The sequence below is a fragment of the Hyperolius riggenbachi genome, chromosome 12 (assembly GCF_040937935.1).
Source record: "Hyperolius riggenbachi isolate aHypRig1 chromosome 12, aHypRig1.pri, whole genome shotgun sequence".
Lineage (NCBI taxonomy): Eukaryota > Metazoa > Chordata > Amphibia > Anura > Hyperoliidae > Hyperolius > Hyperolius riggenbachi.
Window position 1 is genome coordinate 228,805,095 of NC_090657.1, and position 22,325 is coordinate 228,827,419.

General features: G+C 54.7%; 1 protein-coding gene across 1 annotated transcript in view; it reads left to right on the plus strand.

Moving 5' to 3' along the window:
- The first annotated feature begins 5,787 nt into the window (after positions 1-5,787).
- The window catches only part of LOC137542484 (uncharacterized), a 42,991-nt gene continuing 26,453 nt past the window's right edge, over positions 5,788-22,325 (plus strand). Inside the window, exons 1-2 of the mRNA XM_068264441.1 lie at positions 5,788-5,950; positions 9,546-9,591. Coding sequence (XP_068120542.1) covers positions 5,906-5,950; positions 9,546-9,591 — 91 coding nt within the window. The 5' untranslated portion in view covers positions 5,788-5,905. The remainder of the gene's footprint in view (positions 5,951-9,545; positions 9,592-22,325) is intronic.

The window sequence follows — 22,325 nt, forward strand, 5'->3', positions numbered from 1 at the left end:
TATTAAAATAGATAGGTAATATAATCTCGTACCCACCCTGTTTTAAAAGAACAGGCAAATGTTTGTGATTGCATGGGGGCAGCCATCTTTTTGGTTGAAAGGAGGTGACAGGGAGCATGAGACACAGTTCCAACTGTCCGGTGTCCTGATCACCCCTCCCAGCTGCGCACGCTAGGCTTCAAAACTCAAAAATTCTTCAAATTTAAAAAAGAAAACAAAAAAAACATTTGTGCCAAAACAGCAGAACAAGAACAACATCAGAACTCCCATCACGCTTTGCACAGCATCAGGGGAAATGTGCCCGGGCAGTTTCCTTCTGTGCAGCTAAAAATGAGGCTTGGGTAAGAAAAACAAAGTTCTGATGCTGTGAAACTGTTAAAGAAGCACCAAGCCTTAGCCTTTTCAGTGCTGCTGAGTAGATTTTTAAAATCCGCTTTCCGCCTTTGCCAAATACCGATTCCGCTTTCCGCTACCAATTTCCGCATTCCAATGCGAAATTTCCGCCGGAAATTGCGGAAATTCCACCCGACTTTAACATCGATTTTCTCAAAAACTATAAGGTCTTTTTGAAAACCTTTTTTGCATCTTGTTCAGAAGATTCTGTTTAATAAACCCTGAAAATTTGGTGTTTCTAGGACTTACGGGGGCTTTGCTATTAACCGCTAAAGTCAGTGGATTTTTACTGTAATGTAAATGCAGAAAATAGGCAGATTCAGATTTTCTGCATTTTACATTACAGTAAAAATCCGCCGACTTTAGCGGTTAATAGCAAAGCCCCCGTAAGTCCTAAAAACACCAAATTTTCAGGGTTTATTAAACTAAATCTTCTGAACAAGATGCAAAAAAAAGTTTTCAAAAAGGCCTTACAGTTTTTGAGAAAATCGATGTTAAAGTTGGGCAGAATTTCCACGATTTCCGGCGGAAATCCGCCTAACGCACTTGTATTACCGATTTCCGCATCCCTACTGCTGAGTAGTTTTTAGTCTGGACGTTCACTTTAAGACCTCTTTCACAGTGCGACATTAAAGTCGCACGTTAGAAAATGTTTTAACGTGGACTAACGCACAGCAATACAAAGTCTGTGCGACATTCACAGGGCACACATTGCGTTGTGTGTAACGTGTAGCAATATTTAGAAAGTGCTGCATGCTGTGCGTTTAGCAATACATTTGCTGCATTGTGTGTGTTGCACATGCTCAGTAATGTTTTTTTTTTTTTTTAAATGTAACGCATGCTCCACTTTCGTTCCATCAGTATGCAACGAAAACGGCGCACCAAGAGACACATAACGCAGTGCAAAATAACGTCCAATTTCATAACCTACATGCGCTGCGTTAGTGGCACGTTGTGCAACTTTAACGTCGCATCAAATGCAACATCCCACTGGGAAAATACATATGTCAGCCTCCATATCACTTCAGGTGTCCTTTAAGTGTAAGAAATGTAAACCGCTGATGACGAGGTCTTTATCCCCGGGACATATTTGGTTATATAATTCTTACAAGTATGGAAAGAATAGATACATGATAGGCGTGCCGCGTTCTCACCATGATGTAAGATCAGCCGTGCGTTTATCCAACGCCAAGCGTACTCATTACATGATTGCACAAACGCCTCTAATCAGGATGCCGGTCGCTGGGCACCAGACACACCCCTTTCTGTGGACATTCAATAAGACTTTAAACTGGCTGTGCAGGGAATCTGCTGCCGGGATTCAGAATAGAGTGATGTCATAGTTTGTAATCTAATGGTGCTAAAAATCATTTTTAATTTGTATCTGCAGCCAGCTTCAATGTGCCAAATGAGTCAAAAAATGATACCTTGCAACCATGGCAACAGTGCAGTGTTTGTATGGGGTGGATTGGCAGCCAGCAGCTTCAATGTGCCAAATGATGATACCTTGCAACCATGGCAACAGTGCAGTGTTTGTATGGGGTGGATTGGCAGCCAGCAGCTGCAATGTGCCAAATGATGATGCCTTGCAACCATGGCAACAGTGCAGTGTTTGTATGGGGTGGATTGGCAGCCAGCAGCTTCAATGTGCCAAATGATGATGCCTTGCAACCATGGCAACAGTGCAGTGTTTGTATGGGGTGGATTGGCAGCCAGCAGCTTCAATGTGCCAAATGATGATGCCTTGCAACCATGGCAACAGTGCAGTGTTTGTATGGGGTGGATTGGCAGTCAGCTTCTCCGAGCCAAAAGAGTCACAAGATGATGCCTTGCTGCAACCATGGTAACAGTGCAGTGTTTGAATGGGGTAGATTGGCAGCCAGCTTCTCCGAGCCAAAAGAGTCACAAGATGATGCCTTGCAACCATGGTAACAGTGCAGTGTTTGTATGGGGTGGATTGGCAGCCAGCTTCTCCGAGCCAAAAGAGTCACAAGATGATGCCTTGCTGCAACCATGGTAACAGTGCAGTGTTTGAATGGGGTAGATTGGCAGCCAGCTTCTCCGAGCCAAAAGAGTCACAAGATGATGCCTTGCAACCATGGTAACAGTGCAGTGTTTGTATGGGGTGGATTGGCAGCCAGCTTCTCCGAGCCAAAAGAGTCACAAGATGATGCCTTGCAACCATGGTAACAGTGCAGTGTTTGTATGGGGTGGATTGGCAGCCAGCTTCTCCGAGCCAAAAGAGTCACAAGATGATGCCTTGCTGCAACCATGGTAACAGTGCAGTGTTTGAATGGGGTAGATTGGCAGCCAGCTTCTCCGAGCCAAAAGAGTCACAAGATGATGCCTTGCTGCAACCATGGTAACAGTGCAGTGTTTGAATGGGGTAGATTGGCAGCCAGCTTCTCCGAGCCAAAAGAGTCACAAGATGATGCCTTGCAACCATGGTAACAGTGCAGTGTTTGTATGGGGTGGATTGGCAGCCAGCTTCTCCGAGCCAAAAGAGTCACAAGATGATGCCTTGCTGCAACCATGGTAACAGTGCAGTGTTTGAATGGGGTAGATTGGCCCCCCAAAACACTAATTCTTCTGCCGGTGTGATAAACTGATTCAGAGGTCACACTTGGGGGATTTGCAGGTGATTTTACGCAATGTGAAATCGCACAGAAAACCGCAAGTCATGTATTCCTATGGGAACAGGAATTGCAACTGCGAAGCATTACGATTTTCTGTATTTTAAAAACTGCCAACGTTCAGCATGTGGTGCCTCACTGACAATAACTAGCTACTATAAGGCCTCGTTCACACTATATGCGCTGTCTTGCGCTTTTCATCAGCGCGCATAGTATGCGATCAGCAAGAACATCAAAATCGCATAGCGAGCACTTCTGACGTTCAGAATATGCACACTGCATAGCAGTGTGATTTGCTATCACACTGCTGCATGTATTTTTGGTATAGCGCATATCTGATCCCATTCACCATAATGATAATAATGCGGAAATGCTGAAAACGGCTCACTTTACCGACCACACAGCAAAATCTGTATTCATAAAGGCTTTTTCCGCATGAGACGCTGACATTCCGGAGCAGAGCGATAAATCACCGCCTTGTGCGGCGATTCTAGGCAGAAATGTAACCAAATGTCCATTCATAAAAATTAGAGCAAGCGGTATGCAAACAGGAAATACCACTTCCTCTGATGTAGCGATAAGCGTGCGGAGTACATGTAAGTCAATGGGATAGACCTCCCAAGCAGCAGCAGAGAGAGCAGCGCACTGAGGAACTCGGCCAGCTCCTGTGTTTCTGCAAGCCTACCGACAGCTTACCACCTGCCTACAGCGGGAAATCTCCGCTCTGCTATCGCAACTAGCAACATTTTATGAATGACCACCCAGAAGGCTGAAATACCGAGCGCGGAGTTTCCCCGCACTGATTTACTTCACCGAACACATTTTTATGAATCGAGGCATGTATCTAATAGGGAAATCGCATGCAATTTTGGCATGAGTTTTTCCCTGCGATTTCGCATGCGATTTCGCATAGGAGGTGATGTTAATTTACACAGGCAGTGACATGGTTAAAATCGCCCACCTACTACCCTATGCGAAATCGCATGCAAAATCGCGGGAAAAACGCATGCAAAATCGCACCCGCATGCAATTTCGTCTGCGGTGATTTCCCGGCGATTCCGCACAAGTGGAAATGCAGCCTCAGGCCTAGTGCACACCGAACGGTTTTGGTCGCGTTTTTAGGAACGCTTGCGGCTGAGAAAACGCTTGTGTAATGTATTTCAATGGGCTGGTGCACACCGGAGCGGGTCGGTTTTAGCTGAAACGCATACTCCCGGGGTGAGGCATTTTTTGGATTGCGGAGGCGTTTCTGCCTCCAATGTAAAGTATAGGAAAAACGCAAAACGCTTCATAAAATGCCAGATCAGAGCGGTTTTCCAGGCGTTTTTGTTACAGAAGTTGTTCAGTAACAGCTTTACTGTAACAATATCTGTAATCTGCTACACAAAAACGCAAAACGCTCCATAATAATAGGAAAATACGCTTCAAAAACCGATAGCATTTTGCGGATCTGCTAGCGGTTTTTGGTGTGCACCAGGCCTAAGAGCAGATTGTGTAGCTAAACCCTCTTACTACATGGAGGTGGTAACACTGGTCATTGATTGGTCAATCATAACTGAAAGTGTATACCAGGCTTTTGGCTAGGTTCACAGTGGTCAGTTGCAATACGAAAACATAATAATGAGTGTGAACAGCAATGGAGGCTGGTGCGTTTGCTTTTTGTGTTTTTTTTCCACGCAGATGCATTTTTTAAGCATTTTGCGTGCGTTCAATTGCGTTTGCGGTTTGCTAATACATAATAATAATGTGTTTTATATTTACATATATGCAAATCAATAGGAAGACAACAGGAAGCGGAAATACATCAGAGATCTTTAATCAAAACCGCAATGCATATGCGTCACTATAGACTTTCATTATTGGCAGCCAGTCTGCATATTATGCAACACTACCAGCGTCTGCAGAACGCTTACTGTAAATCGCAGGTGCAACGCTGGTCCTTCTGGTCCTCCTCGTATACTTTACATTGGAGGCAGAAACGCCTCCGCAATCCAAAATCTGCAGCAGCCCGGGAGTATGCGTTTCTGCAAAACGCCTCCCGCTCTGGTGTGCACCAGCCCATTGAAATACATTGCCCAAGCGTATCCGCAGCCGCAAGCGGATCGCAAAATGCTGCCAAACCGCTCTGGTGTGCACTAGGCCTAAGAGGGATTTGGATGTTTCTTTTTAAAACCGTACCAGTTGCCTGGCTGTCCCGCTGATCTCTTTGGCTGCAGTAGTGTCTGAATCACACACCTGAAACAAGCATGCAGCTAATCCAGTCTGACTTCAGTCAGAGCACCTGATCTGCTGCATGCTTGTTCAGGGGCTGTGGCTGAAAGTATTAGAGACACAGGATCAGCAGGAGAGTCAGGCAACTGGTATTATTTTAAAAGGTAAAATCCATAGCCTTCGGTTTTCCACTTTCCTATACTTAACATTGAGGCAGAAACGGCTCAGAAATCTAAAAAATGCTGCAGCCCCCGAGTTTGCGTTTGTGGGAAAAATGAGCCGCTCTGGTGTGCACCAGCCCATTCACTTTCATTAGCCAAGCGGTTTTCCCCCTGCAAGCATTTAAAAAAACGCTCTGGTGTGCACCAGCCCTGTGATCTGTATATTTGCCCTGATATTTGCTCATCACTGCTGCCCAGGTGCACTCTGGGAAATGTGTCAGATGTGTATTGCACTTGTTTCCCTTGCTGACCCCTCACTCAGACTCAGGGAGGCCAAACAGCTAGTAATGGGAATCAGGAAGGAACTGGTTTGACCTCTCTGTGTGTCACACCCTCGTCACGTCACTTTGTGCAGTCTTGTGATCTGCTTATCTATTGTCCTGTGATTCTCGGCGTCCCTCTATCTGATCCGTGGTATTATCCGGTCCCCGGGCCCTGTGTGGAAGCATGCCCCTCTGCTGCTGCTGCTGTGAGGAGGGCACTGAGGAGGAGGTAGGAGCACACGGCCGTGTTTGGGAGATGTTGGCAGTGCTGCAAACCTGCTGAGTGCTGAACAGGAAAGGAGCAGAGCCAGAGATTCTAGGAAGTGACACAACTGTAAACAGTCTACAGAGGAGCTTGCCACTTTCAACACTACAAAGCTTAAAGGGCAACTGAAGTAAGAGGTACACGGAGGCTGCCATATTTATTTCCTTTTAATCAATACCAGTTGCCTGGCAGCCCTGCTGGTCTATTTCTCTGCAGTAGTATCTGAATAACACCAGAAACAAGCCTGCAGCTAGTCTTGTCAGATCTGACTTTAAAGTCTGAAACACCTGATCTGCTGCATGCTTGTTCAGGGGCTATGGCTAATAGTATTAGAGGCAGAGGATCAGCAGGGCTGCCAGGCAACTGGTATTGCTTAAAAGGAAATAAATATGGCAGCCTCCGTATACCTCTCTCTTCAGTTCCCCTTTAAAGGGAATCTGAAGTGAGAGTGACATGGAGGCTGCCATATGTATTTTCTGTTAAACAATACCAGTTGCCTGGCAGCCTTGTTGATTTATTTGGTTGCAGTAGTGTCTGAATCACACACCTGAAACAAGCATGCAGCTAATCTTGTAAGTTCTGACAATTATGTCAGACACACCTGATCTGTTGCATGCTTGTTCAGGGGCTATGCCTAAAAGCATTAGAGGCAAAAGATCAGCAGGATAGCCGGGGAACTAATATTGCTTAAAAAGAAATGCATTTGGCAGCCTCCACATAGCTCTCACTACAGTTCTTCTTATAGCACACTTGAAGCGAAAGGGATATGGAGGATGCCATATGTATTTCCTGTGAAAGGGGAACTGAAAAAAGAGGTATATGGAGACTGCCATGTTTATTTCCTTTTAAGCAATACCAGTTGCCAGGCCCTCCTGCTGATCCTCTGCCTCATATTAGCCATAGCCCCTGAACAAGCATGCAGCAGATCAGGTGTTTCAGACTATAAAGTCAGATCTGACAAGACTAGCTGCATGCTTGTTTCCGGTGTTATTCACATACTACTGCAGAGAAATAGACCAGCAGGGCTGCCAGGTAATTGGTATTGATTAAAAGGAAATAAATATGGCAGCCTCCGTATACCTCTTACTTCAGTTCCCCTTTAACTGAGAGGGATATGGATGTTTCCTTTTAAACAATACCAGGTGCTTGGCAGTCCTGCTGCTTTTTGAATGCAGTAGTATTTTGATCACACACCTGAAACAAGCATGCAGCTAATCCAGTCTGACTTCAGTCAGAGCACCTGATCTGCTGCATGCTTGTTCGGGGGCTGTGGCTAAAAGTATTAGAGACACAGGATCAGCAGGAGAGTCAGGCAACTGGCATTATTTTAAAAGGAAAAAGCCATATCCTTCTCAGTTAAGGTTCCCTTTCAGTCAGAGCACCTGATCTGCTGCATGCATGTTCTGGGCTAGCCTCCATATACCTATTGCTTCAGGTTTCCTATAAGTCATACATCTTATCTTCATGCTTGTTCAGGGTTAGTGGCAGAGGATAAGCAGGACAGCCAGGTAATGTGCATAGTGGTGCCCGTAATGGGTCAATTAAGATTTCACAACATTTCATGTAATGTTTCAAGTTATGTATTACGTAATTGCTATTACGTAACGTACAGCTTACTACATTCTGTAGTGAATCCTAATTATGCAATCACGCATAATTTGCATTCAATGTGTAAACATTTGTGCGTCTATTCACCAGTGTGCTACACATGTGCGGCTGTTCGTTTACATATTCAATGCAAAAAAATACGTTTGTATGCGAAAAAAAATTGCCTCAGCCAGTATACTGCACGCGCATGGCTATAATTTAAATAATCAATGCAAAAAATCCATTTATACATGTAAAAACATTTGCGTCCGATGTTACGCAAAAATTGCACAGGCGTAATTACGGTTAGCAATTATTTCTGTGCAGAATCTGCAAATTTCGCAATGCGATGCGCAATTGCGAATTACGATGCCTAGTTATGCACAGGCGCAATTTCTGCCCACCACTACATGTGCATTGTTTAATAGGAAATAAATATGGCCGCCTTCATATACCGATTGCTTTAGGTTCCCTGTAAGTCAAACATCTTGTCTGCATGCTTGTTCAGGGTCTGTGGCTAACTGTATAAGAGGCAGAGAATCAGCAGGATAGCCAGGCAATCTGCATTGTTTACAAGAGAAAAAACATACAGCATTGGATTGCTGAATGTGCTGTTTGTACAGAGTTTTGAACGTCTCATGCACTGTGTCTATGCTCTACAATAATTTGTTTTGTACTCTGTACAGCGCTACGGAAGATGTTGGCGCTATATAAATAATAATGATAATAATATGGCAGCCTTCATAACACTCTCAGTTCAGATGTGCTTTAATCTTAGACACACCTGACTTAAAGGATACCCGAAGTGACATGATGAGATAGACATGTGTATGTACAGTGCCTAGCACACAAATAACTAGGCTGTGTTCCTTTTTTTCTTTCTCTGCCTGAAAGAGTTAAATATCAGGTATGTAAGTGGCTGACTCGTCCTGACTCAGACAGGAAGTGACTACAGTGTGACCCTCACTGATAAGAAATTCCAACTATAAAACACTTTCCTGTCAGTAAATAGCTTCCTGGAGGAAAGAGGATAAAAAAGGGGGTCAATAATTAACCACTTGAGGACCACAGTGCTAAACTCCCCTAAAGACCAGGCTATTTTTTTCAAAATAGGCCACTGCAGCTTTAAGGCCAAGCTGCAGGGCCGCACAACACAGCATACTAGTGATTCCCCCCCCCCCCCCTCTTTCTCCCCACCAACAGAGCTTTCTGTTGGTGGGGTCTGATTTCCCCCCCCCCAGTTTATTTATTTTATTTTTTTTTACAAATATTTATTGTATATTGGTTTTTTTTATACAGTTACGTTTTTTTGTTTTTTTTTCTCCCTCTGCCTCCCTCCCATCCCCCGCCAGCCAATCATAGCGATCGGCTGTAATAGGCTTCGGCCTATGAGAGCCGATTGCTCTCTTGTGCCCCAGGGGGACAGTCGTGTGACACAGATTACAGCGATGTACTAAGTAAAAAGACGGCGATTGCCGCTGGGAGACTGAAGGCGGAGCCTACCAAGCGGAGATGCGTGCGGGATCTCCTGCAATAGCTGGTCCCAGGACTTGATGCTAATTGACGTTAGGCAGTCCTGGAGCTGCCGCCGCGATCACGCCCATTGGTGTGACACAGTCTTTAGGTTGTTAATATATTTGAGCTCTGGCATACTTCAATGAAGGTGTCTTTAAGCAGAAACAATGAAACAGTAAAAACTCAAAAACTAAATTCAAATATAAAATAAAATAATATAAAATAAAACTGGGATATCTTAAAGTCATTTTTAGGAGAAGGAGGATGGATACAATTGATTTTCTCATCCGTTTATCTTCACCTCCGATGTCCTTTGAGGTTCCTCTAATCAGGGCTGCATCTACAACGTTATAGTGTTTACAAATAGGCTGGTACTGAACTGAATTTGGGTTGATAAGCTATTTTGATCAACATGAAATTTCACCAATGCTAAGGATGTTTTTTTTTCTTCCTTCAGACCACACCCCTGCCTGTCTCAGCCAAGCCCCCAAAACAAGCAAAAGGTATGTGTCTTAAAGAATGTCTTCACCCACACTCAATGGGCTTGATTCACAAAAGAGTGCTAACTGTTAGCACGGCCGTTTTGGCGCGAATTTTCGCATTGTGTGCGCTCGCGATTTTTCGCCCGAAACAATAACGATTTTGCGCGCAAACTCTATTTTTATTTGCGCAAAAACGAAATCGATTTCGCGCAAACATTCGCGGTTGCACGCAAAATCGTTATCGTTTCATCGTCTCTCTCTCTCTTTCTCTCTCTCTCTCTCGTAGAGTAGTGATCTGGAATGATTTGTCTGTGATCTGTCTGCACAGGAGCAGCTTGCTAGCAAGTAAGGATTAAAGCATGCCAACAAACTAGCCAAGTACATCTGTAGGTAACTTTTCTTCCATCATTTGTACAATCTGCTCTACTCAAAAGCCTCTGAGTTCTGTTTGTGATGTTTACATTTGGCTCCTATCATTGCTGAACTAGTTAGCCTCAATTTTATCACCTGAGTTAGGCGAAAAATATCTTACAAACTTCTATTATCATACAAACATTGATTTTGATCACCCAAATGGGCCCCACTAGCCAGCCATCACACCCTCATTGTGCCCCCCCCCCATAGTTAAGCGTGGCCCCAGAGATATCTGTACATGCGGGCTGTGAGCTGCAGCGTGGCCCAAGAGATATCTGTACATGCGGGCTGTGAGCTGCAGCGTGGCCCCAGAGATCACTGTGCATGCGGGCTGTGAACTGCAGCGTGGCCCCAGAGATCACTGTGCATGCGGGCTGTGAGCTGCAGCGTGGCCCCAGAGATCACTGTGCATGCGGGCTGTGAGCTGCAGCGTGGCCCCAGAGATCACTGTACATGCGGGCTGTGAGCTGCAGCGTGGCCCCAGAGATCACTGTGCATGCGGGCTGTGAGCTGCAGCGTGGCCCCAGAGATCACTGTGCATGCGGGCTGTGAGCTGCAGCGTGGCCCCAGAGATCACTGTGCATGCGGGCTGTGAGCTGCGGCGTGGCCCCAGAGATCACTGTGCATGCGGGCTGTGAGCTGCAGCGTGGCCCCAGAGATCACTGTGCATGCGGGCTGTGAGCTGCAGCGTGGCCCCCGAGATCACTGTGCATGCGGGCTGTGAGCTGCGGCGTGGCCCCAGAGATCACTGTACATGCGGGCTGTGAGCTGCAGCGTGGCCCCAGAGATCACTGTGCATGCGGGCTGTGAGCTGCAGCGTGGCCCCAGAGATCACTGTGCATGCGGGCTGTGAGCTGCAGCGTGGCCCCAGAGATCACTGTGCATGCGGGCTGTGAGCTGCGGCGTGGCCCCAGAGATCACTGTACATGCGGGCTGTGAGCTGCAGCGTGGCCCCAGAGATCACTGTGCATGCGGGCTGTGAGCTGCGGCGTGGCCCCAGAGATCACTGTACATGCGGGCTGTGAGCTGCAGCGTGGCCCCAGAGATCACTGTGCATGTGGGCTGTGAGCTGCAGCGTGGCCCCAGAGATCACTGTGCACCCGGGCTGTGAGCTGCAGCGTGGCCCCAGAGATCACTGTACATGCGGGCTGTGAGCTGCAGCGTGGCCCCAGAGATCACTGTGCACCCGGGCTGTGAGCTGCAGTGTGGCCCCAGAGATCACTGTGCATGCGGGCTGTGAGCTGCAGTGTGGCCCCAGAGATCACTGTGCACGCGGGCTGTGAGCTGCAGCGTGGCCCCAGAGATCACTGTGCAAGCGGGCTGTGAGCTGCAGCGTGGCCCCAGAGATCACTGTACACCCGGGCTGTGAGCTGCAGTGTGGCCCCAGAGATCACTGTACATGCGGGCTGTGAGCTGCAGTGTGGCCCCAGAGATCACTGTACATGCGGGCTGTAAGCTGCAGCATGGCCCCAGAGATCACTGTGCATGCGGGCTGTGAGCTGCGGCGTGGCCCCAGAGATCACTGTGCACCCGGGCTGTGAGCTGCAGTGTGGCCCCAGAGATCACTGTGCACCCGGGCTGTGAGCTGCAGTGTGGCCCCAGAGATCACTGTACATGCGGGCTGTGAGCTGCAGCGTGGCCCCAGAGATCACTGTACATGCGGGCTGTGAGCTGCAGCGTGGCCCCAGAGATCACTGTGCATGCGGGCTGTGAGCTGCGGCGTGGCCCCAGAGATCACTGTGCACACGGGCTGTGAGCTGCAGCGTGGCCCCAGAGATCACTGTACACACGGGCTGTGAGCTGCGGCGTGGCCCCAGAGATCACTGTGCACACAGGCTGTGAGCTGCAGCGTGGCCCCAGAGATCACTGTACACACGGGCTGTGAGCTGCAGCGTGGCCCCAGAGATCACTGTGCACCCGGGCTGTGAGCTGCAGCGTGGCCCCAGAGATCACTGTGCACCTGGGCTGTGAGCTGCAGCGTGGCCCCAGAGATCACTGTGCAAGCGGGCTGTGAGCTGCAGCGTGGCCCCAGAGATCGCTGTGCACACGGGCTGTGAGCTGCAGCGTGGCCCCAGAGATCACTGTGCACGCGGGCTGTGAGCTGCAGCGTGGCCCCAGAGATCAGTGTGCACCCGGGCTGTGAGCTGCAGTGTGGCCCCAGAGATCACTGTGCACCTGGGCTGTGAGCTGCAGCGTGGCCCCAGAGATCACTGTGCACACGGGCTGTGAGCTGCAGCGTGGCCCCAGAGATCACTGTACACCCGGGCTGTGAGCTGCAGCGTGGCCCCAGAGATCACTGTGCACCCGGGCTGTGAGCTGCAGCGTGGCCCCAGAGATCACTGTGCATGCGGGCTGTGAGCTGCAGCGTGGCCCCAGAGATCACTGTACATGCGGGCTGTGAGCTGCAGCGTGGCCCCAGAGATCACTGTGCATGCGGGCTGTGAGCTGCAGCGTGGCCCAGAGATCACTGTGCATGCGGGCTGTGAGCTGCAGCGTGGCCCCAGAGATCACTGTGCATGCGGGCTGTGAGCTGCGGCGTGGCCCCAGAGATCACTGTACATGCGGGCTGTGAGCTGCAGCGTGGCCCCAGAGATCACTGTGCATGCGGGCTGTGAGCTGCGGCGTGGCCCCAGAGATCACTGTACATGCGGGCTGTGAGCTGCAGCGTGGCCCCAGAGATCACTGTGCATGTGGGCTGTGAGCTGCAGCGTGGCCCCAGAGATCACTGTGCACCCGGGCTGTGAGCTGCAGCATGGCCCCAGAGATCACTGTACATGCGGGCTGTGAGCTGCAGCGTGGCCCCAGAGATCACTGTGCACCCGGGCTGTGAGCTGCAGTGTGGCCCCAGAGATCACTGTGCATGCGGGCTGTGAGCTGCAGTGTGGCCCCAGAGATCACTGTGCACGCGGGCTGTGAGCTGCAGCGTGGCCCCAGAGATCACTGTGCAAGCGGGCTGTGAGCTGCAGCGTGGCCCCAGAGATCACTGTACACCCGGGCTGTGAGCTGCAGTGTGGCCCCAGAGATCACTGTACATGCGGGCTGTGAGCTGCAGTGTGGCCCCAGAGATCACTGTACATGCGGGCTGTGAGCTGCAGCATGGCCCCAGAGATCACTGTGCATGCGGGCTGTGAGCTGCGGTGTGGCCCCAGAGATCACTGTGCACCCGGGCTGTGAGCTGCAGTGTGGCCCCAGAGATCACTGTGCACCCGGGCTGTGAGCTGCAGTGTGGCCCCAGAGATCACTGTACATGCGGGCTGTGAGCTGCAGCGTGGCCCCAGAGATCACTGTACATGCGGGCTGTGAGCTGCAGCGTGGCCCCAGAGATCACTGTGCATGCGGGCTGTGAGCTGCGGCGTGGCCCCAGAGATCACTGTGCACACGGGCTGTGAGCTGCAGCGTGGCCCCAGAGATCACTGTACACACGGGCTGTGAGCTGCGGCGTGGCCCCAGAGATCACTGTGCACACAGGCTGTGAGCTGCAGCGTGGCCCCAGAGATCACTGTACACACGGGCTGTGAGCTGCAGCGTGGCCCCAGAGATCACTGTGCACCCGGGCTGTGAGCTGCAGCGTGGCCCCAGAGATCACTGTGCACCTGGGCTGTGAGCTGCAGCGTGGCCCCAGAGATCACTGTGCAAGCGGGCTGTGAGCTGCAGCGTGGCCCCAGAGATCGCTGTGCACACGGGCTGTGAGCTGCAGCGTGGCCCCAGAGATCACTGTGCACGCGGGCTGTGAGCTGCAGCGTGGCCCCAGAGATCAGTGTGCACCCGGGCTGTGAGCTGCAGTGTGGCCCCAGAGATCACTGTGCACCTGGGCTGTGAGCTGCAGCGTGGCCCCAGAGATCACTGTGCACACGGGCTGTGAGCTGCAGCGTGGCCCCAGAGATCACTGTACACCCGGGCTGTGAGCTGCAGCGTGGCCCCAGAGATCACTGTGCACCTGGGCTGTGAGCTGCAGCGTGGCCCCAGAGATCACTGTGCACCCGGGCTGTGAGCTGCAGCGTGGCCCCAGAGATCACTGTGCACCCGAGCTGTGAGCTGCAGCGTGGCCCCAGAGATCACTGTGCACCTGGGCTGTGAGCTGCAGCGTGGCCCCAGAGATCACTGTGCAAGCGGGCTGTGAGCTGCAGCGTGGCCCCAGAGATCGCTGTGCACACGGGCTGTGAGCTGCAGCGTGGCCCCAGAGATCACTGTGCACGCGGGCTGTGAGCTGCAGCGTGGCCCCAGAGATCAGTGTGCACCCGGGCTGTGAGCTGCAGTGTGGCCCCAGAGATCACTGTGCACCTGGGCTGTGAGCTGCAGCGTGGCCCCAGAGATCACTGTGCACACGGGCTGTGAGCTGCAGCGTGGCCCCAGAGATCACTGTACACCCGGGCTGTGAGCTGCAGCGTGGCCCCAGAGATCACTGTGCACCCGGGCTGTGAGCTGCAGCGTGGCCCCAGAGATCACTGTGCACCCGGGCTGTGAGCTGCAGCGTGGCCCCAGAGATCACTGTGCACCCGAGCTGTGAGCTGCAGCGTGGCCCCAGAGATCACTGTGCATGCGGGCTGTGAGCTGCAGCGTGGCCCCAGAGATATCTGTACATGCGGGCTGTGAGCTGCAGCGTGGCCCCAGAGATCAGTGTGCACCCGGGCTGTGAGCTGCAGCGTGGCCCTAGAGATATCTGTACACACCGGCTGTGAGCTGCAGCGTGGCCCCAGAGATCACTGTGCACCCGAGCTGTGAGCTGCAGCGTGGCCCCAGAGATCACTGTACATGCGGGCTGTGAGTTGCAGCGTGGCCCCAGAGATCGCTGTGCACATGGGCTGTGAGCTGCAGCGTGGCCCCAGAGATCACTGTGCATGCGGGCTGTGAGCTGCAGCGTGGCCCCAGAGATCACTGTGCACATGGGCTGTGAGCTGCAGCGTGGCCCCAGAGATCACTGTACATGTGAGCTGCAGCGTGGCCCCAGAGATCACTGTACATGTGGGCTGTGAGCTGCAGCGTGGCCCCAGAGATCACTGTACATGTGGGCTGTGAGCTGCAGCGTGGCCCCAGAGATCACTGTACACGCGGGCTGTGAGCTGCAGCGTGGCCCCAGAGATCACTGTACATGCGGGCTGTGAGCTGCAGCGTGGCCCCAGAGATCACTGTACATGTGGGCTGTGAGCTGCAGCGTGGCCCCAGAGATCACTGTACATGCGGGCTGTGAGCTGCAGCGTGGCCCCAGAGATCATTGTGCACCCGGGCTGTGAGCTGCAGCGTGGCCCCAGAGATCACTGTACATGCGGGCTGTGAGCTGCAGCGTGGCCCCAGAGATCACTGTGCATGCGGGCTGTGAGCTGCGACGTGGCCCCAGAGATCACTGTGCACACGGGCTTTGAGCTGCAGCGTGGCCCCAGAGATCACTGTGCACACGGGCTGTGAGCTGCAGCATGGCCCCAGAGATCACTGTGCACACGGGCTGTGAGCTGCAGCATGGCCCCAGAGATCACTGTGCACACGGGCTGTGAGCTGCAGCGTGGCCCCAGAGTAGAGTGACCAGACGTCCCGGATTGCCCGGGACACGTCCCGCATTCGGGGTCCGCTGTCCCAGGCTTAATGAGGTCCCGGGAAACGTCCCGCTTTCAGCAGCGGGACGTCCCGGCCTCGGGACTCTGGCCACTCTCTCCGCATGAACTGGCAGCGGCGTCTATAGACGCCGTGCCAGTTCATTGCCTGCAGCCCCGCTCCAGCCTCCTCTTCCGGTGTCTGCTCCGACACCGGCAGGCGAGCAGGGCTACGGCAAGATGGCTGCCGAAGCCCTGTACTGGAGACCTATTTGTGTCACTAGTACAGGGCTTCGGGCGCCATCTTGCCGTAGCCCTGTCAGCGCGGGAGAGAAGAGCAGGAGGAGGAAGACGGTCCCGGGACGGAGCAGCGCGCCAGAGGCCGGACACTTCTGCCAGGTGAGTAAATGCTTTCTTTTCCAGGTGAAATGTTTGCCCGCATTGTTTCTTTTCCAGGTGAAATGTTTGCCCGCATTGTTTCTTTTCTGGTGAAATGTTTGCCCGCATTGTTTCTTTTCCAGGTGAAATGTTTGCCCGCATTGTTTCTTTTCTGGTGAAATGTTTGCCCGCATTGTTTCTTTTCCAGGTGAAATGTTTGCCCGCATTGTTTCTTTTCTGGCGAAATGTTTGCCCGCAGTGCGTTTCTTTTCTGGCGAAATGTTTGCCCGCATTGCGTTTCTTTTCTGGTGAAATGTTTGGCCGCAGTGCGTTTCTTTTCTGGTGAAATGTTTGCCCGCAGTGCGTTTCTTTTCTGGTGAAATGTTTGGCCGCAGTGCGTTTCTTTTCTGGTGAAATGTTTGCCCGCAGTGCGTTTATTTTGTACTGACATGTTGCCCGCATTGCGTTTATTTTGTACTGACATGTTTGCCCGCATTGCATTTATTTTATACTGACATGTTGCCTATTGCGTTTATTTTCTGGTGTCCGGGGTAACTGTTACTGCATTTATTATTTAATGGTCATAGATGGCTATGTTTGCTGCTTTGTGGTTACGGTATACTATTAGCATCACACAGTTTCTGCACACCCATGATACAAAGTCTCGTTTGTCCACATCATGGCGTAAACACTGCTTTCTTATGCCTCGCTGTTACATCATTACGTTAGCTCCGCCCATACAATGTCATGGCCACGCCCATTTTTTCGGCGCGGCGCGCTGCGCGCTCCGCAGCCCCCCTCCCCCCCAGTCTTCGCCGCTGCGTGCTCCTCACTCCTTCCCACTTTTCGCCGCTGCGCGCGCCGCCCCCCCCCCCCACGCCCCTCCCCCTCCGTCCCAGGTTGGACCCACAAAAATATGGTCACTCTACCCCAGAGATCACTGTACATGTGGGCTGTGAGCTGCAGCGTGGCCCCAGAGATCACTGTACATGCGGGCTGTGAGCTGCAGCGTGGCCCCAGAGATCGCTGTGCACACGGGCTGTGAGCTGCAGCGTGGCCCCAGAGATCACTGTGCATGCGGGCTGTGAGCTGCGGCATGGCCCCAGAGATCACTGTACATGTGGGCTGTGAGTTGCAGCGTGGCCCCAGAGATCACTGTGCACACGGGCTGTGAGCTGCAGCGTGGCCCCAGAGATCACTGTGCACACGGGCTGTGAGCTGCAGCATGGCCCCAGAGATCACTGTGCACACGGGCTGTGAGCTGCAGCGTGGCCCCAGAGATCACTGTGCACACGGGCTGTGAGCTGCAGCGTGGCCCCAGAGATCACTGTGCACACGGGCTGTGAGCTGCAGCGTGGCCCCAGAGATCACTGTGCACACGGGCTGTGAGCTGCAGCATGGCCCCAGAGATCACTGTGCACACGGGCTGTGAGCTGCAGCGTGGCCCCAGAGATCACTGTGCACACGGGCTGTGAGCTGCAGCGTGGCCCCAGAGATCACTGTGCACACGGGCTGTGAGCTGCAGCGTGGCCCCAGAGATCACTGTGCACCCGGGCTGTGAGCTGCAGCGTGGCCCCAGAGATCACTGTACATGCGGGCTGTGAGTTGCAGCGTGGCCCCAGAGATCACTGTACATGCGGACTGTGAGCTGCAGCGTGGCCCCCGAGATCACTGTGCACACGGGCTGTGAGCTGCAGCGTGGCCCCAGAGATCACTGTACATGCGGGCTGTGCGCTGCAGCGTGGCCCCAGAGATCACTGTACACACGGGCTGTGAGCTGCAGCGTGGCCCCAGAGATCACTGTGCATGCGGACTGTGAGCTGCAGCGTGGCCCCAGAGATCTCTGTGCACACGGGCTGTGAGCTGCAGCGTGGCCCCAGAGATCACTGTGCACGCGGGCTGTGAGCTGCAGCGTGGCCCCAGAGATCACTGTGCACCCGAGCTGTGAGCTGCAGCGTGGCCCCAGAGATCACTGTGCATGCGGGCTGTGAGCTGCAGCGTGGCCCCAGAGATCACAGTGAATGCGGGCTGTGAGCTGCAGCGTGGCCCCAGAGATCACTGTGCATGCGGGCTGTGAGCTGCAGCGTGGCCCCAGAGATCACTGTGCACCCGGGCTGTGAGCTGCAGCGTGGCCCCAGAGATCACTGTACATGCGGGCTGTGAGCTGCAGCGTGGCCCCAGAGATCACTGTACATGCGGGCTGTGAGCTGCAGCATGGCCCCAGAGATCACTGTGCATGCGGGCTGTGAGCTGCGGCGTGGCCCCAGAGATCACTGTGCACACGGGCTGTGAGCTGCAGCGTGGCCCCAGAGATCACTGTACATGCGGGCTGTGAGCTGCAGCGTGGCCCCAGAGATCACTGTGCACACGGGCTGTGAGCTGCAGCGTGGCCCTAGAGATCTCTGTGCACACGGGCTGTGAGCTGCAGCGTGGCCCCAGAGATCACTGTGCATGCGGGCTGTGAGCTGCAGCGTGGCCCCAGAGATCACTGTGCATGCGGGCTGTGAGCTGCAGCGTGGCCCCAGAGATCAGTGTGCACCCGGGCTGTGAGCTGCAGCGTGGCCCCAGAGATCACTGTGCATGCGGGCTGTGAGCTGCAGCGTGGCCCCAGAGATCACTGTGCATGCGGGCTGTGAGCTGCAGCGTGGCCCCAGAGATCACTGTGCATGCGGGCTGTGAGCTGCAGCGTGGCCCCAGAGATCACTGTGCACCCGGGCTGTGAGCTGCAGCGTGGCCCCAGAGATCACTGTACATGCGGGCTGTGAGCTGCAGCGTGGCCCCAGAGATCACTGTGCACCCGGGCTGTGAGCTGCAGCGTGGCCCTAGAGATCTCTGTGCACACGGGCTGTGAGCTGCAGCGTGGCCCCAGAGATCACTGTGCATGCGGGCTGTGAGCTGCAGCGTGGCCCCAGAGATCACTGTGCATGCGGGCTGTGAGCTGCAGCGTGGCCCCAGAGATCAGTGTGCACCCGGGCTGTGAGCTGCAGCGTGGCCCCAGAGATCACTGTGCATGCGGGCTGTGAGCTGCAGCGTGGCCCCAGAGATCACTGTGCATGCGGGCTGTGAGCTGCAGCGTGGCCCCAGAGATCACTGTGCATGCGGGCTGTGAGCTGCAGCGTGGCCCCAGAGATCACTGTGCATGCGGGCTGTGAGCTGCAGCGTGGCCCCAGAGATCACTGTGCACCCGGGCTGTGAGCTGCAGCGTGGCCCCAGAGATCACTGTGCACCCGGGCTGTGAGCTGCAGCGTGGCCCCAGAGATCACTGTGCACATGGGCTGTGAGCTGCAGCGTGGCCCCAGAGATCACTGTACATGCGGGCTGTGAGCTGCAGCGTGGCCCCAGAGATCACTGTACATGCGGGCTGTGAGCTGCAGCGTGGCCCCAGAGATCACTGTACATGCGGGCTGTGAGCTGCAGCGTGGCCCCAGAGATCACTGTACATGCGGGCTGTGAGCTGCAGCGTGGCCCCAGAGATCACTGTACACGCGGGCTGTGAGCTGCAGCGTGGCCCCAGAGATCACTGTACACGCGGGCTGTGAGCTGCAGCGTGGCCCCAGAGATCACTGTACACACGGGCTGTGAGCTGCAGCGTGGCCCCAGAGATCACTGTGCATGCGGGCTGTGAGCTGCAGCGTGGCCCCAGAGATCACTGTGCACCCGAGCTGTGAGCTGCAGCGTGGCCCCAGAGATCACTGTGCATGCGGGCTGTGAGCTGCAGTGTGGCCCCAGAGATCACTGTGCACCCGAGCTGTGAGCTGCAGCGTGGCCCCAGAGATCACTGTGCATGCGGGCTGTGAGCTGCAGCGTGGCCCCAGAGATCACTGTGCACACGGGCTGTGAGCTGCAGCGTGGCCCCAGAGATCACTGTGCATGCGGGCTGTGAGCTGCAGCGTGGCCCCAGAGATCACTGTGCACCCGGGCTGTGAGCTGCAGCGTGGCCCCAGAGATCACTGTGCATGCGGGCTGTGAGCTGCAGCGTGGCCCCAGAGATCACTGTGCACACGGGCTGTGAGCTGCAGCGTGGCCCCAGAGATCACTGTGCATGCGGGCTGTTAGCTGCAGCGTGGCCCCAGAGATCACTGTGCATGCGGGCTGTGAGCTGCAGCGTGGCCCCAGAGATCACTGTGCATGCGGGCTGTGAGCTGCAGCGTGGCCCCAGAGATCACTGTACATGCGGGCTGTGCGCTGCAGCGTGGCCCCAGAGATCACTGTACATGCGGGCTGTTAGCTGCAGCGTGGCCCCAGAGATCACTGTGCACCCGGGCTGTGAGCTGCAGCGTGGCCCCAGAGATCACTGTACAACCGGGCTGTGAGCTGCAGTGTGGCCCCAGAGATCACTGTACATGCGGGCTGTTAGCTGCAGCGTGGCCCCAGAGATCACTGTGCACCCGGGCTGTGAGCTGCAGCGTGGCCCCAGAGATCACTGTGCACCCGGGCTGTGAGCTGCAGCGTGGCCCCAGAGATCACTGTGCATGCGGGCTGTGAGCTGCAGCGTGGCCCCAGAGATCACTGTGCACCCGGGCTGTGAGCTGCAGCGTGGCCCCAGAGATCACTGTGCATGCGGGCTGTGAGCTGCAGCGTGGCCCCAGAGATCACTGTGCACACGGGCTGTGAGCTGCAGCGTGGCCCCAGAGATCACTGTGCATGCGGGCTGTTAGCTGCAGCGTGGCCCCAGAGATCACTGTGCATGCGGGCTGTGAGCTGCAGCGTGGCCCCAGAGATCACTGTGCATGCGGGCTGTGAGCTGCAGCGTGGCCCCAGAGATCACTGTACATGCGGGCTGTGCGCTGCAGCGTGGCCCCAGAGATCACTGTACATGCGGGCTGTTAGCTGCAGCGTGGCCCCAGAGATCACTGTGCACCCGGGCTGTGAGCTGCAGCGTGGCCCCAGAGATCACTGTACAACCGGGCTGTGAGCTGCAGTGTGGCCCCAGAGATCACTGTGCACACGGGCTGTGAGCTGCAGCGTGGCCCCAGAGATCACTGTGCATGCGGGCTGTGAGCTGCAGCGTGGCCCCAGAGATCACTGTGCACCCGGGCTGTGAGCTGCAGCGTGGCCCCAGAGATCTCTGTGCATGCGGGCTGTGAGCTGCGGCGTGGCCCCAGAGATCAGTGTGCACACGGGCTGTGAGCTGCAGCGTGGCCCCAGAGATCACTGTACACCCGGGCTGTGAGCTGCAGCGTGGCCCCAGAGATCACTGTGCATGCGGGCTGTGAGCTGCAGCGTGGCCCCAGAGATCAGTGTGCACCCGGGCTGTGAGCTGCAGCGTGGCCCCAGAGATCACTGTACATGCGGGCTGTGAGCTGCAGCGTGGCCCCAGAGATCACTGTGCACCACGGGCTGTGAGCTGCAGCGTGGCCCCAGAGATCACTGTGCACCCGGGCTGTGAGCTGCAGCGTGGCCCCAGAGATCACTGTGCACCCGGGCTGTGAGCTGCAGTGTGGCCCCAGAGATCACTGTGCACATGGGCTGTGAGCTGCAGCGTGGCCCCAGAGATCACTGTGCACGCGGGCTGTGAGCTGCAGCGTGGCCCCAGAGATCACTGTACACGCGGGCTGTGAGCTGCAGCGTGGCCCCAGAGATCACTGTACATACGGGCTGTGAGCTGCAGCATGGCCCCAGAGATCACTGTGCATGCGGGCTGTGAGCTGCAGCGTGGCCCCAGAGATCACTGTGCACCCGAGCTGTGAGCTGCAGCGTGGCCCCAGAGATCACTGTGCATGCGGGCTGTGAGCTGCAGTGTGGCCCCAGAGATCACTGTGCACCCGAGCTGTGAGCTGCAGCGTGGCCCCAGAGATCACTGTGCATGTGGGCTGTGAGCTGCAGCGTGGCCCCAGAGATCACTGTGCATGCGGGCTGTGAGCTGCAGCGTGGCCCCAGAGATCACTGTGCATGCGGGCTGTGAGCTGCAGCGTGGCCCCAGAGATCACTGTGCACCCGGGCTGTGAGCTGCAGCGTGGCCCCAGAGATCACTGTGCACCCGGGCTGTGAGCTGCAGCGTGGCCCCAGAGATCACTGTGCAAGCGGGCTGTGAGCTGCAGCGTGGCCCCAGAGATCACTGTGCACCCGGGCTGTGAGCTGCAGCGTGGCTCCAGAGATCACTGTGCATGCGGGCTGTGAGCTGCAGCGTGGCCCCAGAGATCACTGTGCACCCGGGCTGTGAGCTGCAGTGTGGCCCCAGAGATCACTGTGCATGCGGGCTGTGAGCTGCAGCGTGGCCCCAGAGATCACTGTGCACCTGGGCTGTGAGCTGCAGCGTGGCCCCAGAGATCACTGTGCACACGGGCTGTGAGCTGCAGCGTGGCCCCAGAGATCACTGTGCACCCGGGCTGTGAGCTGCAGCGTGGCCCCAGAGATCACTGTGCATGCGGGCTGTGAGCTGCAGCGTGGCCCCAGAGATCACTGTGCAAGCGGGCTGTGAGCTGCAGCGTGGCCCCA